General features: G+C 39.5%; 1 protein-coding gene across 1 annotated transcript; it reads left to right on the forward strand.

Moving 5' to 3' along the window:
* The first annotated feature begins 17,133 nt into the window (after positions 1 to 17,133).
* Positions 17,134 to 20,908, forward strand: LOC143509770 (protein HEG homolog 1-like). Its single transcript, XM_076998591.1, has 10 exons — positions 17,134 to 17,585; positions 17,822 to 17,931; positions 18,090 to 18,148; positions 18,334 to 18,494; positions 18,650 to 18,778; positions 18,898 to 18,943; positions 19,133 to 19,170; positions 19,296 to 19,383; positions 19,506 to 19,719; positions 19,970 to 20,908. The coding sequence occupies exons 1-10, from the start codon at positions 17,369 to 17,371 to the stop codon at positions 20,102 to 20,104; spliced, it is 1,197 nt and encodes a 398-aa protein (XP_076854706.1). The 5' UTR covers positions 17,134 to 17,368; the 3' UTR covers positions 20,105 to 20,908.
* The last annotated feature ends 1,105 nt before the right edge of the window (positions 20,909 to 22,013 follow it).

Consider the following 22,013-nt stretch of genomic DNA (forward strand, 5'->3'; position numbering starts at 1 on the left):
CTACAACTGGAACTCCTGCTGAAACTACCACTGTAACTCCTGCTGAAACTACCACTGGTGCTCTGACTGAAACTACCACTGCTACCACTGGAACTCCTACTGAAACTACCACTGGAACTTCCTCTGAAACTACCACTGGTGCTCTGACTGAAACTACCACTGGTGCTCTGACTGAAACCACCACTGGAACTCCTATTGAAACTACGACTGGTGCTCTGACTGAAACTACGACTGGAACTCTGACTGAAACTACGACTGGAGCTCTGCCTGAAACTACAACTGGAACTCCTGATGAAACTACCACTGGAACTCCTGCTGAAACTACCACTGGAGCTCTGACTGAAACTACCACTGGTGCTCTGACTGAAACTGCCACTGCTACCACTGGAACTCCTACTGAAACTACCACTGGAACTTCCTCTGAAACTACCACTGGAACTCCCTCTGAAACTACCACTGGAAATCCTACTGAAACTACCACTGGTGCTCTGACTGAAACCACCACTGGAACTCCTATTGAAACTATGACTGGTGCTCTGACTGAAACTACCACTGGAACTCTGACTGAAACTACGACTGGAGCTCTGCCTGAAACTACAACTGGAACTCCTGATGAAACTACCACTGGAGCTCTGACTGAAACTACCACTGGTGCTCTGACTGAAACTGCCACTGCTACCACCGGAACTCCTACTGAAACTACCACTGGAACTTCCTCTGAAACTACCACTGGAACTCCCTCTGAAACTACCACTGGAAATCCTACTGAAACTACAACTGGTGCTCTGACTGAAACCACCACTGGAACTCCTATTGAAACTACAACTGGCGCTCTGACTGAAACTACCACTGCAACTCCTGCTGAAACTACCACTGGAACTCCTGCTGAAACTACCACTGGAGTTCTGACTGAAACTACCACTGCTACCACTAGAACTCCTGCTGAAACTACAACTAGAACTCCTGCTGAAACTACCACTGGAACTCCTGATGAAACTACAACTGGAACTACGACTGTAGCTCTTACTGAAACTACAACTGGAACTCCTGCTGAAACTACCACTGGAACTATTACTGAAACTACGACTGGAGCTCTGACTGAAACTACCACTGGAACTCCTGCTGAAACTACCACTGGAATTCCTGCTGAAACTACCACTGGTGCTCTGACTGAAACTACCACTGCTACCACTAGAACTCCTGCTGAAACTACAACTGGAACTCCTGCTGAAACTACCACTGGAACTACTGCTGAAACTACCACTGGTGCTCTGACTGAAACTACCACTGTTACCACTGGAACTCCTGCTGAAACTACCACTGGAATTTCCTCTGAAACTACCACTGGAACTCCCTCTGAAACTACCACTGGATATCCTACTGAAACTACCACTGGTGCTCTGACTGAAACTACAACTGGTGCTCTGACTGAAACCTCCACTGGAACTCCTATTGACACTACGACTGGTGCTCTGACTGAAACTACCACTGGAACTCCTGCTGAAACTACCACTGGAACTCTGACTGAAACTACGACTGGAGCTCTGACTGAAACTACAACTGGAACTCCTGATGAAACTACCACTGGAACTCCTGCTGAATCTACCACTGGAACTCCTGCTGAAACTACGACTGGAACTCCTGCTGAAACTACGACTGGAACTCATACAACTCCTAAATCTACTGCAAAAACTACAAGTACTTCCACTACAGGACCCACTTCTGCACCAGGTTCTATTCAGTTTCATCTTTTTTAGCCATCCTGATAGAATAGAATAGAATAGATACTTTATTGATCCCAAAGGTAAGTAGGGAAATGTTATTGTTATGAATTGGTGTGAATGCTAGAAAGAGTATTATATAGTATTATTATGTAATATGTATAGTATAGTGTTATGAATGCTAGTAATAGTATTAACACTGCATGGATCTGTTAGTGTACTAGATGCACACGTCAGTCTTCATTATGACCTAATGTAGTTAGAAGAGGTCGTTTAAAGACTCAAGAAGTGTTATTAGCCATGCTTTACTTAAAATAATACCTTAACAAAAATGAAAACATTTTTTTACATGCAACAACTCTCCTGACAAATAATTAAACAGGGGAAAACCACCTAGGTTTTACTTGGAAAACAAGAATATCCTGGGGCCAGTTGTTCAAAAAATTTAATCCGGATGAAAATTACCCTGATTTAGTAAACCCATTTTTTGCTATTCAGGATCAGGTTATTACCAGGTCTTACCTTTAAGCCGGTTTTTCAAAGCAACATTGGATTGGCTCACCCTGATCCAGATACTGTAACGCGTTGTGGAGGAGGCAGGCACAACGACGTTTGCGGTGAACATAGACTTTAATTTGTGATACACATAGGTGACGTCCAGCATGGTAGCGTAAGCACACAAATAGACAACTCACGCTGGCACGAACTCAAGACAAAGATGAGCACAAGACACTGCGCGAACGCACATTAAATAGGTGATTAACACAGACCCTCGTGATCTCGAGACAAGGCACAGGTGAGACTACGAACACGCTCACGGACAACCCACACCCACATACATGGACATAACGACACGCAGACAATGTAGCGGCACGTCCACAGGGAAGGGTCCGGAGCCGTCACCGTAACAAATACACAGTTTTCAGGATTACCTAATCCAGGAACAGGTAGAAAAAAACCAACATGGGATCACTTTAAGTGTTTATTCTGAGACAAAACACATCCACTTCCATTTATATTTTTTTTATGACCCCTCATCTGAGCAATAACAAATAAAAAACACATACATTAACAAATACGTAGTGGATATATTGAAAGCGTCTTAAATAAAAAATGTCCAATAGAGACCTGCATTTTCAAGCCCTGCTTTTAGGAGGTGGATTTGAAGTTCCAACCTGGTTTGCTGCAGTTTGGTCAGCTTTATTTGTTCTTCTGCCAGGAGAATCTGTGCTTCTGCTCTTACAGTTTCTCGTTTAACAAGAAGAGTTTCATAGTCATCACAATAAGTATTTCGCAAAGGACACTTCAAGCCACTTTTCTGAGCTTCTGTAACTGCTGGCTCTACCAGTCAGGATTCAGGTTGCTCAATAATAGGGCTGAGATCCAGATTAAATGTTTCATCTGTATTAGGTGGAACTGGGTCATTTTCCCCCTCAATTGTAGGCTCACCATCCCCTACAACACAATGAATACCATGCAGAGATTTAGAATTCTCACCTCCAGTAATGTCCAGAATCACATCTGTGTAGTCACATTTCTTAAATGGTTTGCTGCCTGTTTGGGTGTTTTTTGTTCAGCAAGGGTTAGGGTTCTGGCCCTCAGATTTTTCCATCTAAATTTCACCTCCAATGTCCTCTTCTGGCCAGACCCCATTACATTAACATTCTGGGTGATTTCAACCTAAACTCTTTCTTTCTTTTGTTTGTCACCATTCCCACAACAGAATGTCGTACAATTGAGGCATAATGGCACTTTACACAGTCCATTGGTTTCTGCAACCATGAAATTATGTCCTTTTGAGTTCATGGTTCCACCTCATCTGTGGGGGTGAACATAGTATTTGTAGAACTTGGGCACGATTTATTTAATTGAACACAAGCATGTCAGCTAATGAGTGGGTGGGTATTTGACAGCTTTCTTGTATTAAGCCTTCTTCTGAGGACTTACAGAGAGGCACTGACATGGCAGGTATTGTGCATCGCTACCACCATTTTGGTGGAAGAGGATACCATCAAAGGGTGTATCCTAAGTGTGCAAAATCACTGGAGCAATACACCAGTGAAAAACTGTATGCTCGTTTTCACTTTGGAAATGCTGATATTAAGTACATTGCAGACCTTGTCAGGGCCAAATTTCAATGGAGAACCTGAAGGAGTCACAGTCTGTCTGTGGAAGAACAGGTCCTCATTGCTCTGCGCTTCTATGCATCTGGGACTTTCTACCAAGTTGTTGGTGACAATGTAGGAGTGGACAAATCAACTGTAAGTAATGTAGTGAACGCTGTGTCAATTACATTGGCCTGCCAGGTCAATCAGTTTGTTTCACTTCCAAAAGATGACCAGATTGCCCAGACCAAGCACAAGTTTTTTTTCTTTTGGGGAACATGCTCAATACTATAGGAGTTATTGACTGCACTCATGTGCACATCCAAGCACCTGACGAGAGGGATTGAGAGTACATCAACCGAAAGGGGAGGTGCAGCATCAGCATCCAACTTGTAGGCGATGCTGACCTCATCATCACAAACTGTTATGAAGTGGAATGGGTCTATTCATGATGCACGTATTATTATATATATATTTTTTATGCCTGTATTCTGAGGCAGAGTGCTTTATAAAGAGAGCTCCAAACCAACCGACTGGATGGCATAATATTAGGAGACAGTCCCTACCCACTCCTACCATGGCTGATGACTCCTTTTCTTGCAGCAACAACGCCTGCACAGGCACGCTTCAATAGTGCTCATTGCAAAACAAGATGTGCAATTGAGCATTTAAATGGAGTTCTGAAGAGAAACTTTGCATGCCTTATCTATTTCCGAGTCGAACCACAGGAAGCATGCAACATAATACTTGCATGTATTGTCCTGCACAACATTGCTACTAGACGCAATGTCACTCTATGTGATGTTTATGATGCACCTGAGCCTGTTGAAAAACCAGACCGACCTCTGGTGTTCTGTCAAAATGGTAGACTGACTGGACGTGTAGTAAGGGATGCAATTGTTCGAAATTATTTTTGTCAGGATATCTGATTAATGTTTCTTTGACATTAATGAAACATTATACAGTGATGAATGTCAGTGAATGAATATATTATTTTTGTTTATTTCATGGGGCCAAGATCATTAGGGTTCACACACACAGTGTGGGAAACCTATTGTTATTGTCGGGTTTTTTCTTTCTTTCTTTCTTATTAGGGTTCACACACGTAGTGTGGGAAACCTATTGTAATTGCTCGAATTTTTCTTTTTTCTTCTTATTATTATTATTTTTCTCCGCATAAAACGCATACTGCAGCCTAGACCGTAAGGCCCAGAGACACCAAACTTGGCAGAATGGTGTAGTCTCTTTGCGAGACCGTGCTAAAGTACAGAGACCCACATTGGCCTGATGGTGGCGCTATAGCGCACCATTTTGCGTTTTGGTCCATATCTCCCAAACCGTAGGGCCTAGAAACAAAATTCCACTTCTGATGGATTCCTTGGTTCAAGCCAAACAAAAAAGCCTCAAGAACCATTAAGCTCCGCCTACTTAGATTTTTTGCTAATTTGCATAATATGCAAAACCTACTTTTTTATACTAGTCCCTGGTTTTTCATCCGATCACCACAAGCTTGGTATCAAAATGTTCAGAAGAATCTCATTATCAATATTCCTGGAAAAAATTGTGACATTTGCATACAGTGTCGTTGTGACATGTCAATCAATAGCCTCGGGGCGTGGCCAAATTTACTTAAACAGCTATATCTCAGCAACGCTTTGACGGATCTTCATAAAATTTTAACAGTTGTTAGGGCACATGACTCCGAGGTCATAGGTCAAAGCTGGCCACGATTGTCCAATAGGGGGCGCTATAACATGGGAAAAACTGTTTCTCAGAAACCATTAGTCACATCAAGCCAAAACTTTACAGGCATCATCAGGGGCCCAAGTGATATCAAGACACACAATGATGACATCATCACTCAAAAAACATGGCCGCCATGAGCCAATTAATTTTTATTTGAATTAATTTGCCATTTGACAGACTTACCATTGGCCAATCAACATGAAACCTCACCACTGTGCATATTTCAGGACTATGTGTCATGCTGTGCAGTTTTAAAACATTTGGCCATTAGGTGGCGCTATTTGTGAAAATCTCCTCCAAATTTTCACTTAGGAACATGCAACTTGTTTCTTTTTATTCCTTGCAGTAGACCTGACAACTTTGCAATTACAAGTCCTATTAAAAAATGCATACTTTTGTCACATTCATCAATTGTTTGAAAATAGCTCTTTAAGAACTAGTCCTAGGAATTTGATCCAATGATGGCAAAAATGGCATAGGCATAATCTGTAGACACTGTAGTTAACTAAATATGGAAAAAATGTTGCATTTTTATTTGTCTGATTGGTCAATTTTTCCATTATATCCTTCTGGCCATGCCATAAATGACCTTTATTGCTATAACTCATAAACCATGTAAGTGATCAACTCCCAATTTGAAAGGCTTTTATACACTGAGGTCCCTGTGAGGTATGCCAAGTTTGGTTCAAATTGGCCTGTCGGAGGCGCTACAGTACCCAAAAACCTGAGAAATCATAAAAACTCACGCAGCAATCTTGTTATGCAGAATACAGACAAGCAATGGGGCTTGTATGATTCAGATTAATGAGGTCTATAACATTGCAATAACATCTCATAACAAAAAGTGCACTGCCTGACCAGAAATGAACCTTTTAATTCACCAAAATGTCATTGCATTACTGAGATTAATGAGATATCAGTATGATAGTACTTGGGCTCCATCTAGTGGCCAAACACCGGAACTGACTGAAAACTATTTCTCACATGAAACACCACACAAACACACACAAAGCTGATCTCAGCATGTGATTTAGTTCTGTGATCTGAATAATTTTGCCAATACATATTATTTTGATCCTTTTGGGCCTTTAGTGCCCCAATTGAACCTTTTTTTGCACATTGATTTATTTGTGCATTTTTTCCACTCAAACAGCTTCTTTTCACATTTTGGGGTCTAAAGGACCTTTTGGGCCTCTGCCTATTGAGGCCAAGAAGCCTATTCGTGTGTGAACCCGCCAATTGCCGCTTGCGGCTATATTTAGGGTTCACACACGTAGTGTGGGAAACCTATTGTAATTGTCGGGTTTTTTCTTCTTATTATTATTATTATTATTTTTCTCCGCATAAAACGCATACTGCAGCCTAGACCGTAAGGCCCAGAGACACCAAACTTGGCAGAATGGTGTAGTCTCTTTGCGAGACCGTGCTAAAGCACAGAGACCCACATTGGCCTGATGGTGGCGCTATAGCGCACCATTTTGCGTTTAGGTCCATATCTCCCAAACCGTAGGGCCTAGAAACAAAATTCCACTTCTGATGGATTCCTTGGCTCAAGCCAAACAAAAAAGCCTCAAGAACCATTAAGCTCCGCCTACTTAGATTTTTTGCTAATTTGCATAATATGCAAAACCTACTTTTTTATACTAGTCCCTGGTTTTTCATCGGATCACCACAACCTTGGTGTCAAAATATTCAGGAGAATCTCATTATCAAAGTTGCTTAAAAACATTTTGAGATTTGCATACAGTCTGGTTGTCACATGTCAATCAATAGCTCCGAGGCGTGGCCAAATTTACTTAAACAGCCATATCTCAGCAACGCTTTGACGGATCTTCATAAAATTTTAACAGTTGTTAGGGCACATGACTCCGAGGTCATAGGTCAAAGCTGGCCTTGATTGTCCAATAGGGGGCGCTATAACATGGGAAAAACTGTATCTCAGAAACCATTAGTCACATCAAGCCAAAACTTTACAGGCATCATCAGGGGCCCAAGTGATATCAAGACACACAATGATGACATCATCACTCAAAAAACATGGCCGCCATGAGCCAATTAATTTTTATTTGAAATAATTGGCCATTTGACAGACTTACCATTGGCCAAACAACATGAAACCTCACCACTGTGCATATCTCAGGACTATCTGTCATGCTGTGCAGTTTTAAAACTTATGGCCACTAGGTGGCGCTATTTGTGAAAATCATGCATAACTCCTCCAAATTTTCACTTACGAACATGCAGCTTGTTTCATTTTATTCCTTGCAGTAGACCTGACAACTTTGCAATTACAAGTCCTATTAAAAAATGCATACTTTTGTCACATTCATCTATTGTTTGAAAATAGCTATTTACAAACTAGTCATAGGAATTTGATCCAATTATGGAAAAATTGCTATGAGCATAATCAGTAGACTCTGTAGGTAAAAACTGAGTAAAAAAATGTTGGATTTTTATTTTTCTGATTGGTCCATTTTCCCATTATATCATTGTGGCCATGCCATATATGACCTATATTGCTATAACTCATAAACCATGTATGCAATCAATTCCCAATTTGAAAGGCTTTTATATCCTGAAGTCCTTGTGAGGTACGCCAAGTTTGGTTCAAATTGGCCTGTCGGGGGCGCTACAGTACCCAAAAACCTAAGAAAACATAAAAACTCATGCTGCAATCTTGTTATGCAGAATACAGACAAGTAATTGGTCTTGTATTGTCCAGATCAATAAGTTCTATAACATTGCAATTGCATCTTATAACAAAAAGTGCACTGCCTGACCAAAAATGAACCTTTTAATTCACCAAAATGTCATATTGCATTACTGAGATTAATGAGATATCAGTATGGTAGTACTTGGGCTCCATCTAGTGGCCAAACATCGGAACGGACTGAAAACTATTTCTCACATGAAATACCACACAAACACACACACAAAGCTGATCTCAGCATGTGATTTAGTTCTGTGATTTGAATCATTTTGCCAATACACATTATTTTGATCCTTTTTGGGCCTTTAGTGCCCCAATTGAACATTTTTTTGCACATTGATTTATTTGTGCATTTTTTCCACTCAAACAGCTTCTTTTGGGTCTAAAGGACCTATTGGGTCTATTGCCTATTGAAGCCAAGTGGCCTATTTGTGTGTGAACCCGCCAATTGCCGCTTGCGGCTATATTTAGGGTTCACACACGTAGTGTGGGAAACCTATTGTAATTGTCGGGTTTTTTCTTCTTATTATTATTATTATTATTTTTCTCCGCATAAAACGCATACTGCAGCCTAGACCGTAAGGCCCAGAGACACCAAACTTGGCAGAATGGTGTAGTCTCTTTGCGAGACCGTGCTAAAGCACAGAGACCCACATTGGCCTGATGGTGGCGCTATAGCGCACCATTTTGCGTTTTGGTCCATATCTCCCAAACCGTAGGTCCTAGAAACAAAATTCCACTTCTGAGGGATTCCTTGGCTCAAGCCAAACAAAAAAGCCTCAAGAACCATTAAGCTCCGCCTACTTAGATTTTTTGCTAATTTGCATAATATGCAAAACCTACTTTTTTATACTAGTCCCTGGATTTTCATCCGATCACCACAACCTTGGTGTCAAAATATTCAGGAGAATCTCATTATCAAAGTTGCTTAAAAACATTTTGAGATTTGCATACAGTCTGGTTGTCACATGTCAATCAATAGCTCCAAGGCGTGGCCAAATTTACTTAAACAGCCATATCTCAGCAACGCTTTGACCGATCTTCATAAAATTTTAACCGTTGTTAGGGCACATGACTCTGAGGTCATAGGTCAAAGCTGGCCACGATTGTCCAATAGGGGGCGCTATAACATGGGAAAAACTGTATCTCAGAAACCATTAGTCACATCAAGCCAAAACTTTACAGGCATCATCAGGGGCCCAAGTGATATCAAGACACACAATGATGACATCATCACTCAAAAAACATGGCCGCCATGAGCCAATTAATTTTTATTTGAAATAATTGGCCATTTGACAGACTTACCATTGGCCAAACAACATGAAACCTCACCACTGTGCATATCTCAGGACTATGTGTCATGCTGTGCAGTTTTAAAACATATGGCCACTAGGTGGCGCTATTTGTGAAAATCATGCATAACTCCTCCAAATTTTCACTTAGGAACATGCAACTTGTTTCATTTTATTCCTTGCAGTAGACCTGACAACTTTGCAATTACAAGTCCTATTAAAAAATGCATACTTTTGTCACATTCATCTATTGTTTGAAAATAGCTATTTACAAACTAGTCATAGGAATTTGATCCAATTATGGAAAAATTGCTATGAGCATAATCAGTAGACTCTGTAGGTAAAACGTGATTAAAAAAATGTTGGATTTTTATTTTTCTGATTGGTCCATTTTCCCATTATATCATTGTGGCCATGCCATATATGACCTATATTGCTATAACTCATAAACCATGTATGCAATCAATTCCCAATTTGAAAGGCTTTTATATCCTGAAGTCCTTGTGAGGTATGCCAAGTTTGGTTCAAATTGGCCTGTCGGGGGCGCTACAGTACCCAAAAACCTAAGAAAACATAAAAACTCATGCTGCAATCTTGTTATGCAGAATACAGACAAGTAATTGGTCTTGTATGATCCAGATCAATAAGTTCTATAACATTGCAATTGCATCTTATAACAAAATGTGCACTGCCTGACCAGAAATGAACCTTTTAATTCACCAAAATGTCATATTGCATTACTGAGATTAATGAGATATCAGTATGGTAGTACTTGGGCTCCATCTAGTGGCCAAACATCGGAACGGACTGAAAACTATTTCTCACATGAAATACCACACAAACACACACACAAAGCTGATCTCAGCATGTGATTTAGTTCTGTGATTTGAATCATTTTGCCAATACACATTATTTTGATCCTTTTGGGCCTTTAGTGCCCCAATTGAACATTTTTTTGCACATTGATTTATTTGTGCATTTTTTCCACTCAAACAGCTTCTTTTGGGTCTAAAGGACCTATTGGGTCTATTGCCTATTGAAGCCAAGTGGCCTATTCGTGTGTGAACCCGCCAATTGCCGCTTGCGGCTATATTTATTATTATTTTTCTCCGCATAAAACGCATACTGCAGCCTAGACCGTAAGGCCCAGAGACACCAAACTTGGCAGAGTGGTGTAGTCTCTTTGCGAGACCGTGCCAAAGCACAGAGACCCACATTGGCCTGATGGTGGCGCTATAGCGCACCATTTTGCGTTTTGGCCCATATCTCCCAAACCGTAGGGCCTAGAAACAAAATTCCACTTCTGATGGATTCCTTGGCTCAAGCCAAACAAAAAAGCCTCAAGAACCATTAAGCTCCGCCTACTTAGATTTTTTGCTAATTTGCATAATATGCAAAACCTACTTTTTTGTACTAGTCCCTGGTTTTTCATCCGATCACCACAACCTTGGTGTCAAAATATTCAGGAGAATCTCATTATCAAAGTTGCTTAAAAACATTTTGAGATTTGCATACAGTCTGGTTGTCACATGTCAATCAATAGCTCCAAGGCGTGGCCAAATTTACTTAAACACCCATATCTCAGCAACGCTTTGACGGATCTTCATAAAATTTTAACAGTTGTTAGGGCACATGACTCCGAGGTCATAGGTCAAAGCTGGCCACGATTGTCCAATAGGGGGCGCTATAACATGGGAAAAACTGTATCTCAGAAACCATTAGTCACATCAAGCCAAAACTTTACAGGCATCATCAGGGGCCCAAGTGATATCAAGACACACAATGATGACATCATCACTCAAAAAACATGGCCGCCATGAGCCAATTAATTTTTATTTGAATTAATTGGCCATTTGACAGACTTACCATTGGCCAAACAACATGAAACCTCACCACTGTCCATGTCTCAGGACTATGTGTCATGCTGTGCAGTTTAAAACATTTGGCCACTAGGTGGCGCTATTTGTGAAAATCATGCATAACTCCTCCAAATTTTCACTTAGGAACATGCAACTTGTTTCTTTTTATTCCTTGCAGTAGACCTGACAACTTTGCAATTACAAGTCCTATTAAAAAATGCATACTTTTGTCACATTCATCAATTGTTTGAAAATAGCTCTTTAAGAACTAGTCATAGGAATTTGATCCAATTATGGCAAAATTGCTATGAGCATAATCAGTAGACTCTGTAGGTAAAAAGTGATTAAAAAAATTTTGGATTTTTATTTTTCTGATTGGTCCATTTTCCCATTATATCATTGTGGCCATGCCATATATGACCTATATTGCTATAACTCATAAACCATGTATGCAATCAACTCCCAATTTAAAAGGCTTTTATATCCTGAAGTCCTTGTGAGGCATGCCAAGTTTGGTTCAAATTGGCCTGTCGGGGGCGCTACAGTACCCAAAAACCTAAGAAAACATAAAAACTCATGCTGCAATCTTGTTATGCAGAATACAGACAAGTAATTGGTCTTGTATGATCCAGATCAATAAGTTATATAACATTGCAATTGCATCTTATAACAAAAAGTGCACTGCCTGACCAGAAATGAACCTTTTAATTCACCAAAATGTCATATTGCATTACTGAGATTAATGAGATATCAGTATGGTAGTACTTGGGCTCCATCTAGTGGCCATACATTGAAACGAACTGAAAACTATTGCTCACATGAAACACCACACAAAAACACACACAAAGCTGATCTCAGCATGTGATTTAGTTCTGTGATTTGAATCATTTTGCCAATACACATTATTTTGATCCTTTTGGGCCTTTAGTGCCCCAATTGAACATTTTTTTGCACATTGATTTATTTTTAGGGTTCACACACGTAGTGTGGGAAACCTATTGTAATTGCTGAGATTTTTCTTATTAGGGTTCACACACGTAGTGTGGGAAACCTATTGTAATTGCTCGAATTTTTCTTCTTTTTCTTATTAGGGTTCACACACGTAGTGTGGGAAACCTATTGTAATTGTCGGGTTTTTTCTTCTTATTATTATTATTATTTTTCTCCGCATAAAACGCATACTGCAGCCTAGACCGTAAGGCCCAGAGACACCAAACTTGGCAGAATGGTGTAGTCTCTTTGCGAGACCGTGCTAAAGCACAGAGACCCACATTGGCCTGATGGTGGCGCTATAGCGCACCATTTTGCGTTTTGGTCCATATCTCCCAAACCGTAGGTCCTAGAAACAAAATTCCACTTCTGAGGGATTCCTTGGCTCAAGCCAAACAAAAAAGCCTCAAGAACCATTAAGCTCCGCCTACTTAGATTTTTTGCTAATTTGCATAATATGCAAAACCTACTTTTTTATACTAGTCCCTGGATTTTCATCCGATCACCACAACCTTGGTGTCAAAATATTCAGGAGAATCTCATTATCAAAGTTGCTTAAAAACATTTTGAGATTTGCATACAGTCTGGTTGTCACATGTCAATCAATAGCTCCAAGGCGTGGCCAAATTTACTTAAACAGCCATATCTCAGCAACGCTTTGACCGATCTTCATAAAATTTTAACAGTTGTTAGGGCACATGACTCTGAGGTCATAGGTCAAAGCTGGCCACGATTGTCCAATAGGGGGCGCTATAACATGGGAAAAACTGTATCTCAGAAACCATTAGTCACATCAAGCCAAAACTTTACAGGCATCATCAGGGGCCCAAGTGATATCAAGACACACAATGATGACATCATCACTCAAAAAACATGGCCGCCATGAGCCAATTAATTTTTATTTGAAATAATTGGCCATTTGACAGACTTACCATTGGCCAAACAACATGAAACCTCACCACTGTGCATATCTCAGGACTATGTGTCATGCTGTGCAGTTTTAAAACATATGGCCACTAGGTGGCGCTATTTGTGAAAATCATGCATAACTCCTCCAAATTTTCACTTAGGAACATGCAACTTGTTTCATTTTATTCCTTGCAGTAGACCTGACAACTTTGCAATTACAAGTCCTATTAAAAAATGCATACTTTTGTCACATTCATCTATTGTTTGAAAATAGCTATTTACAAACTAGTCATAGGAATTTGATCCAATTATGGAAAAATTGCTATGAGCATAATCAGTAGACTCTGTAGGTAAAACGTGATTAAAAAAATGTTGGATTTTTATTTTTCTGATTGGTCCATTTTCCCATTATATCATTGTGGCCATGCCATATATGACCTATATTGCTATAACTCATAAACCATGTATGCAATCAATTCCCAATTTGAAAGGCTTTTATATCCTGAAGTCCTTGTGAGGTATGCCAAGTTTGGTTCAAATTGGCCTGTCGGGGGCGCTACAGTACCCAAAAACCTAAGAAAACATAAAAACTCATGCTGCAATCTTGTTATGCAGAATACAGACAAGTAATTGGTCTTGTATGATCCAGATCAATAAGTTCTATAACATTGCAATTGCATCTTATAACAAAATGTGCACTGCCTGACCAGAAATGAACCTTTTAATTCACCAAAATGTCATATTGCATTACTGAGATTAATGAGATATCAGTATGGTAGTACTTGGGCTCCATCTAGTGGCCAAACATCGGAACGGACTGAAAACTATTTCTCACATGAAATACCACACAAACACACACACAAAGCTGATCTCAGCATGTGATTTAGTTCTGTGATTTGAATCATTTTGCCAATACACATTATTTTGATCCTTTTGGGCCTTTAGTGCCCCAATTGAACATTTTTTTGCACATTGATTTATTTGTGCATTTTTTCCACTCAAACAGCTTCTTTTGGGTCTAAAGGACCTATTGGGTCTATTGCCTATTGAAGCCAAGTGGCCTATTCGTGTGTGAACCCGCCAATTGCCGCTTGCGGCTATATTTATTATTATTTTTCTACTGATAAAACGCATACTGCAGCCTAGACCGTAAGGCCCAGGGAGACCAAACTTGGCAGGATGGTGTAGTCTCTTTGCGAGACCGTGCTAAAGCACAGAGACCCACATTGGCCTGATGGTGGCGCTATAGCGCACCATTTCGCGTTTTGGTCCATATCTCCCAAACCGTAGGGCCTAGAAACAAAATTCCACTTCTGATGGATTCCTTGGCTCAAGCCAAACAAAAAAGCCTCAAGAACCATTAAGCTCCGCCTACTTAGATTTTTTGCTAATTTGCATAATATGCAAAACCTACTTTTTTATACTAGTCCCTGGTTTTTTATCGGATCACCACAACCTTGGTGTCAAAATATTCAGGAGAATCTCATTATCAAAGTTGCTTAAAAACATTTTGAGATTTGCATATAGTCTGGCTGTCACATGTCAATCAATAGCTCCGAGGCGTGGCCAAATTTACTTAAACAGCCATATCTCAGCAACGCTTTGACCGATCTTCATAAAATTTTAACAGTTGTTAGGGCACATGACTCCGAGGTCACAGGTCAAAGCTGGCCACGATTGTCCAATAGGGGGCGCTATAACATAGGAAAAACTGTTTCTCAGAAACCATTAGTCACATCAAGCCAAAACTTTACAGGCATCATCAGGGGCCCAAGTGATATCAAGACACACAATTATGACATCATCATTTAAAAAACATGGCCGCCATGAGCCAATTAATTTTTATTTGAAATAATTGGCCATTTGACAGACTTACCATTGGCCAAACAACATGAAACCTCACCACTGTGCACATCTCAGGACTTTGTGTCATGCTGTGCAGTTTTGAAACTATTGGCCACTAGGTGGCGCTATTTGTGAAAATCATGCATAACTCCTCCAAATTTTCACTTAGGAACATGCAACTTGTTTCTTTTTATTCCTTGCAGTAGACCTGACAACTTTGCAATTACAAGTCCTATTAAAAAATGCATACTTTTGTCACATTCATCTATTGTTTGAAAATAGCTATTTACAAACTAGTCATAGGAATTTGATCCAATTATGGAAAAATTGCTATGAGCATAATCAGTAGACTCTGTAGGTAAAAACTGATTAAAAAAATGTTGGAGTTTTATTTATCTGATTGGTCCATTTTCCCATTATATCATTGTGGCCATGCCATATATGACCTATATTGCTATAACTCATAAACCATGTATGCAATCAACTCCCAATTTGAAAGGCTTTTATATCCTGAAGTCCTTGTGAGGTATGCCAAGTTTGGTTCAAATTGGCCTGTCGGGGGTGCTACAGTACCCAAAAACCTAAGAAAACATAAAAACTCATGCTGCAATCTTGTTATGCAGAATACAGACAAGTAATTGGTCTTGTATGATCCAGATCAATAAGTTCTATAACATTGCAATTGCATCTTATAACAAAAAGTGCACTGCCTGACCAGAAATGAACCTTTTAATTCACCAAAATGTCATATTGCATTACTGAGATTAATGAGATATCAGTATGGTAGTACTTGGGCTCCATCTAGTGGCCAAACATCGAAACGGACTGAAAACTATTTCTCACATGAAATACCACACAAACACACACACAAAGCTGATCTCAGCATGTGATTTAGTTCTGTGATCTAAATCATTTTGCCAATACAATTTATTTTGAACCTTTTGTGTCTTTACTGCCTCAACTGAAACTTTTTTTTACATAAAGTACACTACCTGACCAGAAATTAACCTTTTAAGTCACCAAAATGTCATATTTCATTACTGAGATTAATGAGATATCAGTATGGTAGTACTTGGCCTCCATCTAGTGGCCATATTCCAGAACTGACTGAAAACTATTACATGAAACACCACACAAACACACACAAAGCTGATCTCAGCATGTGATTTAGTTCTGTGATCTGACTCAATTTCCCAATACACATTATTTTGATCCTTTTGGGCCTTTAGTGCCCTAATTGAACCTTTTTTTGCACATTGATTTATTTGTGCATTTTTTTCCACTCAAATAGCTTCTTTTCACATTTAGGGTCTAAAGGAACTTTTGGGCCTCTGCCTATTGAGGCCAAGAGGCCTATTCGTGTGTGAACCCGCCAATTGCCGCTTGCGGCTATATTTTTTATTTTTACTTTACTATAGTGAAAGGCTTAATTGGTAGCCTATGTCTACTTTTTCACTGTAACGGTTAAACAGTCAAGTGCATGTCACGGTGAGGAGGCTGGGTCGCCACCAGAGGGCGCGTGCATCCACCCACACACCCACACTGCACACTCCCCCTAGCACTAAGCCACTCCCTAGGTCTCAATCACCGCACTACTAACACCTGTGCCTTATTACGTGTTCCACCTTTTTTTAAGCCCACAGGTCGCGTTGTCCAGTGTTGCACATTCATCCGAGAGCTGCTCACCACTGGACCTGCTCTACGTCAGTTGTGTGCTAAGAACCTGCTAATCTGGTGCCCTTGTTTATGTTAGAGCCCTTTGTTGGTTGTTTTGGGTTGTCACTCATGGATAATAAAGACCACAACGTGCAACCTCTGCCTCCAGCCGCCTCTATCCCCGCGTTACAGTGCAAAATAGAAATAAAAGTGGGCCTGAAGATAATTTAAATAACTCCCTTAATAAGATAACAATAACTTTAACTCAGACTGCTGCCAAAAGATTTTTTATAAGTTGTCTGTTATTACCTCATTTGCTGTAATGAGTTAGCAATTAGACTGAGTAATAAACCTGACCCGGAAAAACCACAACTTTTTATTTCTAAATGGGAAATACTCCCACTGCCCTGTCTCACTTCCACTGCAAAGCCCTGTCTCACTGTCACTGCCCTGTCTTTTTCTCCTGCATTTTTAGAAGGTTTATGTGACCCAGCAGCATTAAGCAAAGGGAACAATCTCTTATTATTAAGTGGTTATGGTATACAACACTGTTGCCTTTTTACAAGACTCTCTAAACTCTAATATGTTGCTCTGTGCCCTTCCTTCTTTCTCCTTACTGACATATCTGGCAGGTCATTGTGCCTCAAACCCCTGTCCTCAAGACAGCACCTGTGAGGAGCGTGTCGATAGCTTTACGTGCACTTGTCAACCAGGACTGTTCTATGACAGAAATCTAAAGTCCTGTCTTGAAGGTACCTCTGTGCTTCTATGCTTAGTATGTTAGTGTCTGCCGGACACAGAGCGCAGGTTTAATAACAGAGGGCAGTTTAATAATCCTTAATGCAACATCAAGTAAACTTTGTCATTATACAGAAATACTGTATGTTTATTGTAGTTTGGTTTAAAGAGATCTGTAGTTATATATAAGGGTGTATTACATTCATGTTTCAAGTCCTGTAATTCATAATCCTTGTGTTCTTATTTACAGCAAAGTCCTTCCCCAATGATTTACAATTGCCTAATCTTGAGTTTAAAGAAGAAATGGAACAAAGAGATTCAGAAGAATTCAAAAATGCATCCCAACAAATTGTTGAAGCAGTAAGAGACCAGTTTGAATTTGCTGATTGTGTTTTTGAACATTTAAGCCACTAATCACAATTTGTGACCCCTGTTTAATGTGGCTAATGTTTACCATAATGGCTTTGAAGGCCTAAATAATAAGTTAACATGGGATTATATCATTTCTTCAAACTCAGCTCGACAAATCTTTTCGAGATGAGACAGGATATCTTAGATCCACAGTTTTGAAGCTAAGGTGAGCAACGCTCCTGTGTGCGACTATTATTATTAAGTTGATGGGACATGGCCTTCACAGTAACTATAGTTACGAATCAGATATTAAAGCGGAGCAGGCAGTGGGTAGCCTCTGACCTGACTGTGCAGGACCCAGTGAGACTGCCCTCTACCCATCATGCATGTGGCTGTGGTTGTTGTCCCTAGTGCGCTGCCAGCACGAACGGCAATAGTTGGTGTGTCAGCAGACGTGGACAGCTTCTTCAGTAGTACATCAAACGTCACAGAGGAAACAGTGAATACTACTGTGCAGAAGGCAATCAGTTCAAGCGATGGCAGCATGATTCTCTTTGGTGGCACGATTTCCTGTACGTCCCCACTTGTCTCTGACTGCTGTGTCCACCACTCTAAATAATTCCCGTTGTGTAGTGTGGGAAGTAACTGATCCCTGTAATGTGACTAACTGCTTTGTTTGTGAAAGTAAGGCCAGAGGAGATGTCTAACTCGTTTGATCCTTTTTTAGTTAAAACCCTGTGCTCCGTCGATTACTGTGACAACACGACCACTAAATGCAGCAGTAGTGATGGCCTGGCTACCTGCAGCTGTAAAGAAGAATATGTGATGAGCAAAAGAATGACCCGGGCATGCATAGGTAAGCCCTTATATCAGCTTACACCTGTTTCTACAGGATACACCAATCTGCACCCTTCCTATGTCATAAAAATGTTCATCCAGTATTAATCTTGCAGCAAATATGTGTTCTCTCCGTAGCCTGTCCCAGTGGTGAGAAAGCAGTGAATTCAAAAATGTGTGAACAGTGAGTTCCTGTCTGTATATTTTCATAAATAAACTGTGAAAAAATTTCACATATGTAAAATGAAAGCACAAAAAATGTGATTGGTTTTGTCTTGGGTTTCAAGGTGTTTACTCCACAGGGTTTCTGTGTAGCCATAGGTTTATAGCCATGTAATCATACCATCAATCTAATTTAAACTTTTCTTTCCAGATGTCCTTTTGGTCTCTCTGGTTTCAACTGTAATGAACGTAAGTTCATTTTAAACATGACGAATTACATATTGGACCTGCTGATTGTATATCATGGCAATGTACATTGTCATAATGTGTTGGTGGCATTTCTCTGTGTGGCCCTTCACCCTCTGTCTTTCCAGCATATCTTCTGTCTGTGGTGGTGGTCTCCTGCATTTTGGGCACACTGTCTGTGAGCAGCTTCATTGCAGTGATAGTGATTAGGTTCAGGTGAGGCTCATTTCAACATGTATAATGCACATTCAACTACTGGCATATTTGTTGAACTGCTTCCCAGCAGTGGAGGAGTACAAAACAAATAATGTGTTGCTGACATACTTTTGCTTTTCCAGAACGTCTAAGAAAACCCCTGACACCCCTGATAACAATGAATTTAATATGGAATTCAGTAAACCAGCAGGAATTCCCAGAATCCCACGGGCCAACCCTAATATAGGCTGGCAACCATTCAATCTGGACACATCACACAGCGGAAGTAGAAGTGTTCTAGTGACCAGAGATCACTCAGAGAAGACTTCAAGTGGTTTTTCAACGACTAATAAGCAGGTGTGAATTGTTAATAATTACAAACTAGAATTTAGGCTTTTAAAACTTATTTTGAAATCATAATAAATTTTACTTGTACTCGAGTATATTTGTGGGGATATACCATATTTCTACTTTGAAACATTTTATTAAAAAAATTGGTTTACAATGTTGCAAATCATTGCAATCATTTTAAAAAGTTTGCTTCAATTATTTATAAAAAAGGGTTACAAACAATTTTACCATCCAGTTGATTTTGTTTGTATTACAGATGGACAGCTTTGGTGACTGTATGTGGAACTTCAGCAATCGTGTTCCCTCCAGGTCAACATTTGGGGCTGTGGACCTGAGTAATATCTCCACAGCCAACAGGAACCCCTACAACAATTCAGATGACAGATATTAATTTATTATTTAAAGAGACAAATCTAAAATAAACATCAATCTTTATATCCAGAAGATTAATGTTAAAAAATTTCAGACATATTACCTAAAATTAAAAAATTTCAGACATATTACCTTTTTTGATTAATTGTTGGCTAGGCTAAATCTCACAAGGGATTTTAAAAATTATGAAGATTTCAGTGGATTTGTGAAGTGGAAATTCTTGGTGGAAATTTATTAACATAAATATATAAATATTACTGGAATGATTCAGGCACTGTGTTTCATTCAAAGTTGAATCTGGCTTTCCCAGAACAGACAGAATTTTGTTTAAATCATGAATACATCAATAGACATTATTTTTGCATTATTACATGCTATTTATAATGGAAAAATTTGCCATTTGATATTATTAAGTACCAGTTGAGTGTGTATATTTGGGGACTGGGGCTGAGGTGGTTTAAAAGGGCACTTCACAGGAAAACCATCCTGTAGGCCTCCCTGCTATCTAGAGAACCAGACACAACCATCCTGTAGGCCTCTGTACTCTCTAGACAATCAATGTTTAGATTCATGTTACTCATTTAATATCTTCCAAAGTTCACTTATAGTCTGATCTGGTGTTCAGTGATAAACTTTTAAGTGCCTACTAACGCTGATGATAAAATGTTTTATTGTTTTTATCACATTCATCTTCATGATTAGAGCCATATTGATGCAAAAATGTATTTTATGACGTGGTTGGATGTCAAGCCCAGTCATGCACAGAATATTCCGAAGGTGAATGTTATAGCCACCTCATATTGCTTAACCCAGTGCAATTTTAACTAGTGCCATATTACCTACTATATTATTTTATTATTATATACATTATTTTCTTATTACACTTTATATTTGTTTTGTTCTATTTATTTAAATAATTTATTTCTAAATATATTTTATTTCTATTTATTTAATGTCTATAAATTCTGTAAAGCACTTTGAGTTGTATGTATATATTTGATATATGTATGTATGAAATGTGCTATACAAATAAAGATTATAATTCTTATATTCATTAGTTATTAATTAAGATGATTAACATGTTACTCGTGTTTATTTGTTAGATACAGAATATATATAGAACAGTGGGGAACCGTCAGGGCCCTCTACGCCCTCTCAGAGGGCCTAAAAATATTCTTAAAACATAAATATATATATTATAATTTATCCAATTTTATTTTATCTACTTACAGTTTGACATTCGACATCCAAACAATTACAAAAATATAAGCAAATAAATTATTCACCCGTGCCTATTCAATCTGTGTTGGAAGGTGAGGGGTTAAGTGGAAGCCTGTGAGCCTGTGTCTCCCCCTATCAGGACTATGATGCCCGCTGTTCGTTTGAGAAGCCTCTCGCTGCAGCCTGCAGGAAGGCGGAGTTGGACATCCAACCCCGCCCACATCAATTTGCATTTTCAAGTACTTTAGCCTAAATTCCAGCACTTTTCAAATCTGAAACACAATACAACATTAAAATTGGTCAGGTAAATGTTCCTTCCCCGTGTTTGAGGGGTGTTTCTTTATACTACCACATATCGTTTCAGGAGGACACTGCAAAGAATGTGACGCGCGCAAGGTGTGCGGAGTCGCGCGCTACGGTCACTCACGAAAGTTGTGGTGGAAATTTGGTGATTTCCATTTATGTCAGGCTTTCTTAGTATACATTAAACACATTAGATATAGGGGTTAGAGATCTTTTTACATATACGTGTGTTAATCATGGCACTGAAGCCATTCTCGTGACTTCAGTAGGCCTCAGATGTGTGTGTGTGTGTGTTCTCTGGCCTCGGCTGAAGCCTAATCTGATGTTCCTCTGGTGTTCCAAAACTGACCTCGCTGGAAGACGCCTAATCTCTACTTGGAAGGGAAGGGACTACGGCGACACTC

The sequence above is a fragment of the Brachyhypopomus gauderio genome, chromosome 3, assembly GCF_052324685.1.
Source record: "Brachyhypopomus gauderio isolate BG-103 chromosome 3, BGAUD_0.2, whole genome shotgun sequence".
Classification (NCBI taxonomy): Eukaryota; Metazoa; Chordata; class Actinopteri; order Gymnotiformes; family Hypopomidae; genus Brachyhypopomus; species Brachyhypopomus gauderio.

Excerpts from the sequence above, each read along its gene's own strand:
- LOC143509770 (XM_076998591.1), top strand. The coding sequence starts at position 17,369 with ATGGTATACAACACTGTTGCCTTTTTACAAGACTCTCTAAACTCTAAT. Across the intron at positions 18,495-18,649 it reads CTTTGGTGGCACGATTTCCT|TTAAAACCCTGTGCTCCGTC; the intron begins GTACGTCCCCAC and ends ATCCTTTTTTAG. Across the intron at positions 19,384-19,505 it reads GTGATAGTGATTAGGTTCAG|AACGTCTAAGAAAACCCCTG; the intron begins GTGAGGCTCATT and ends TTGCTTTTCCAG.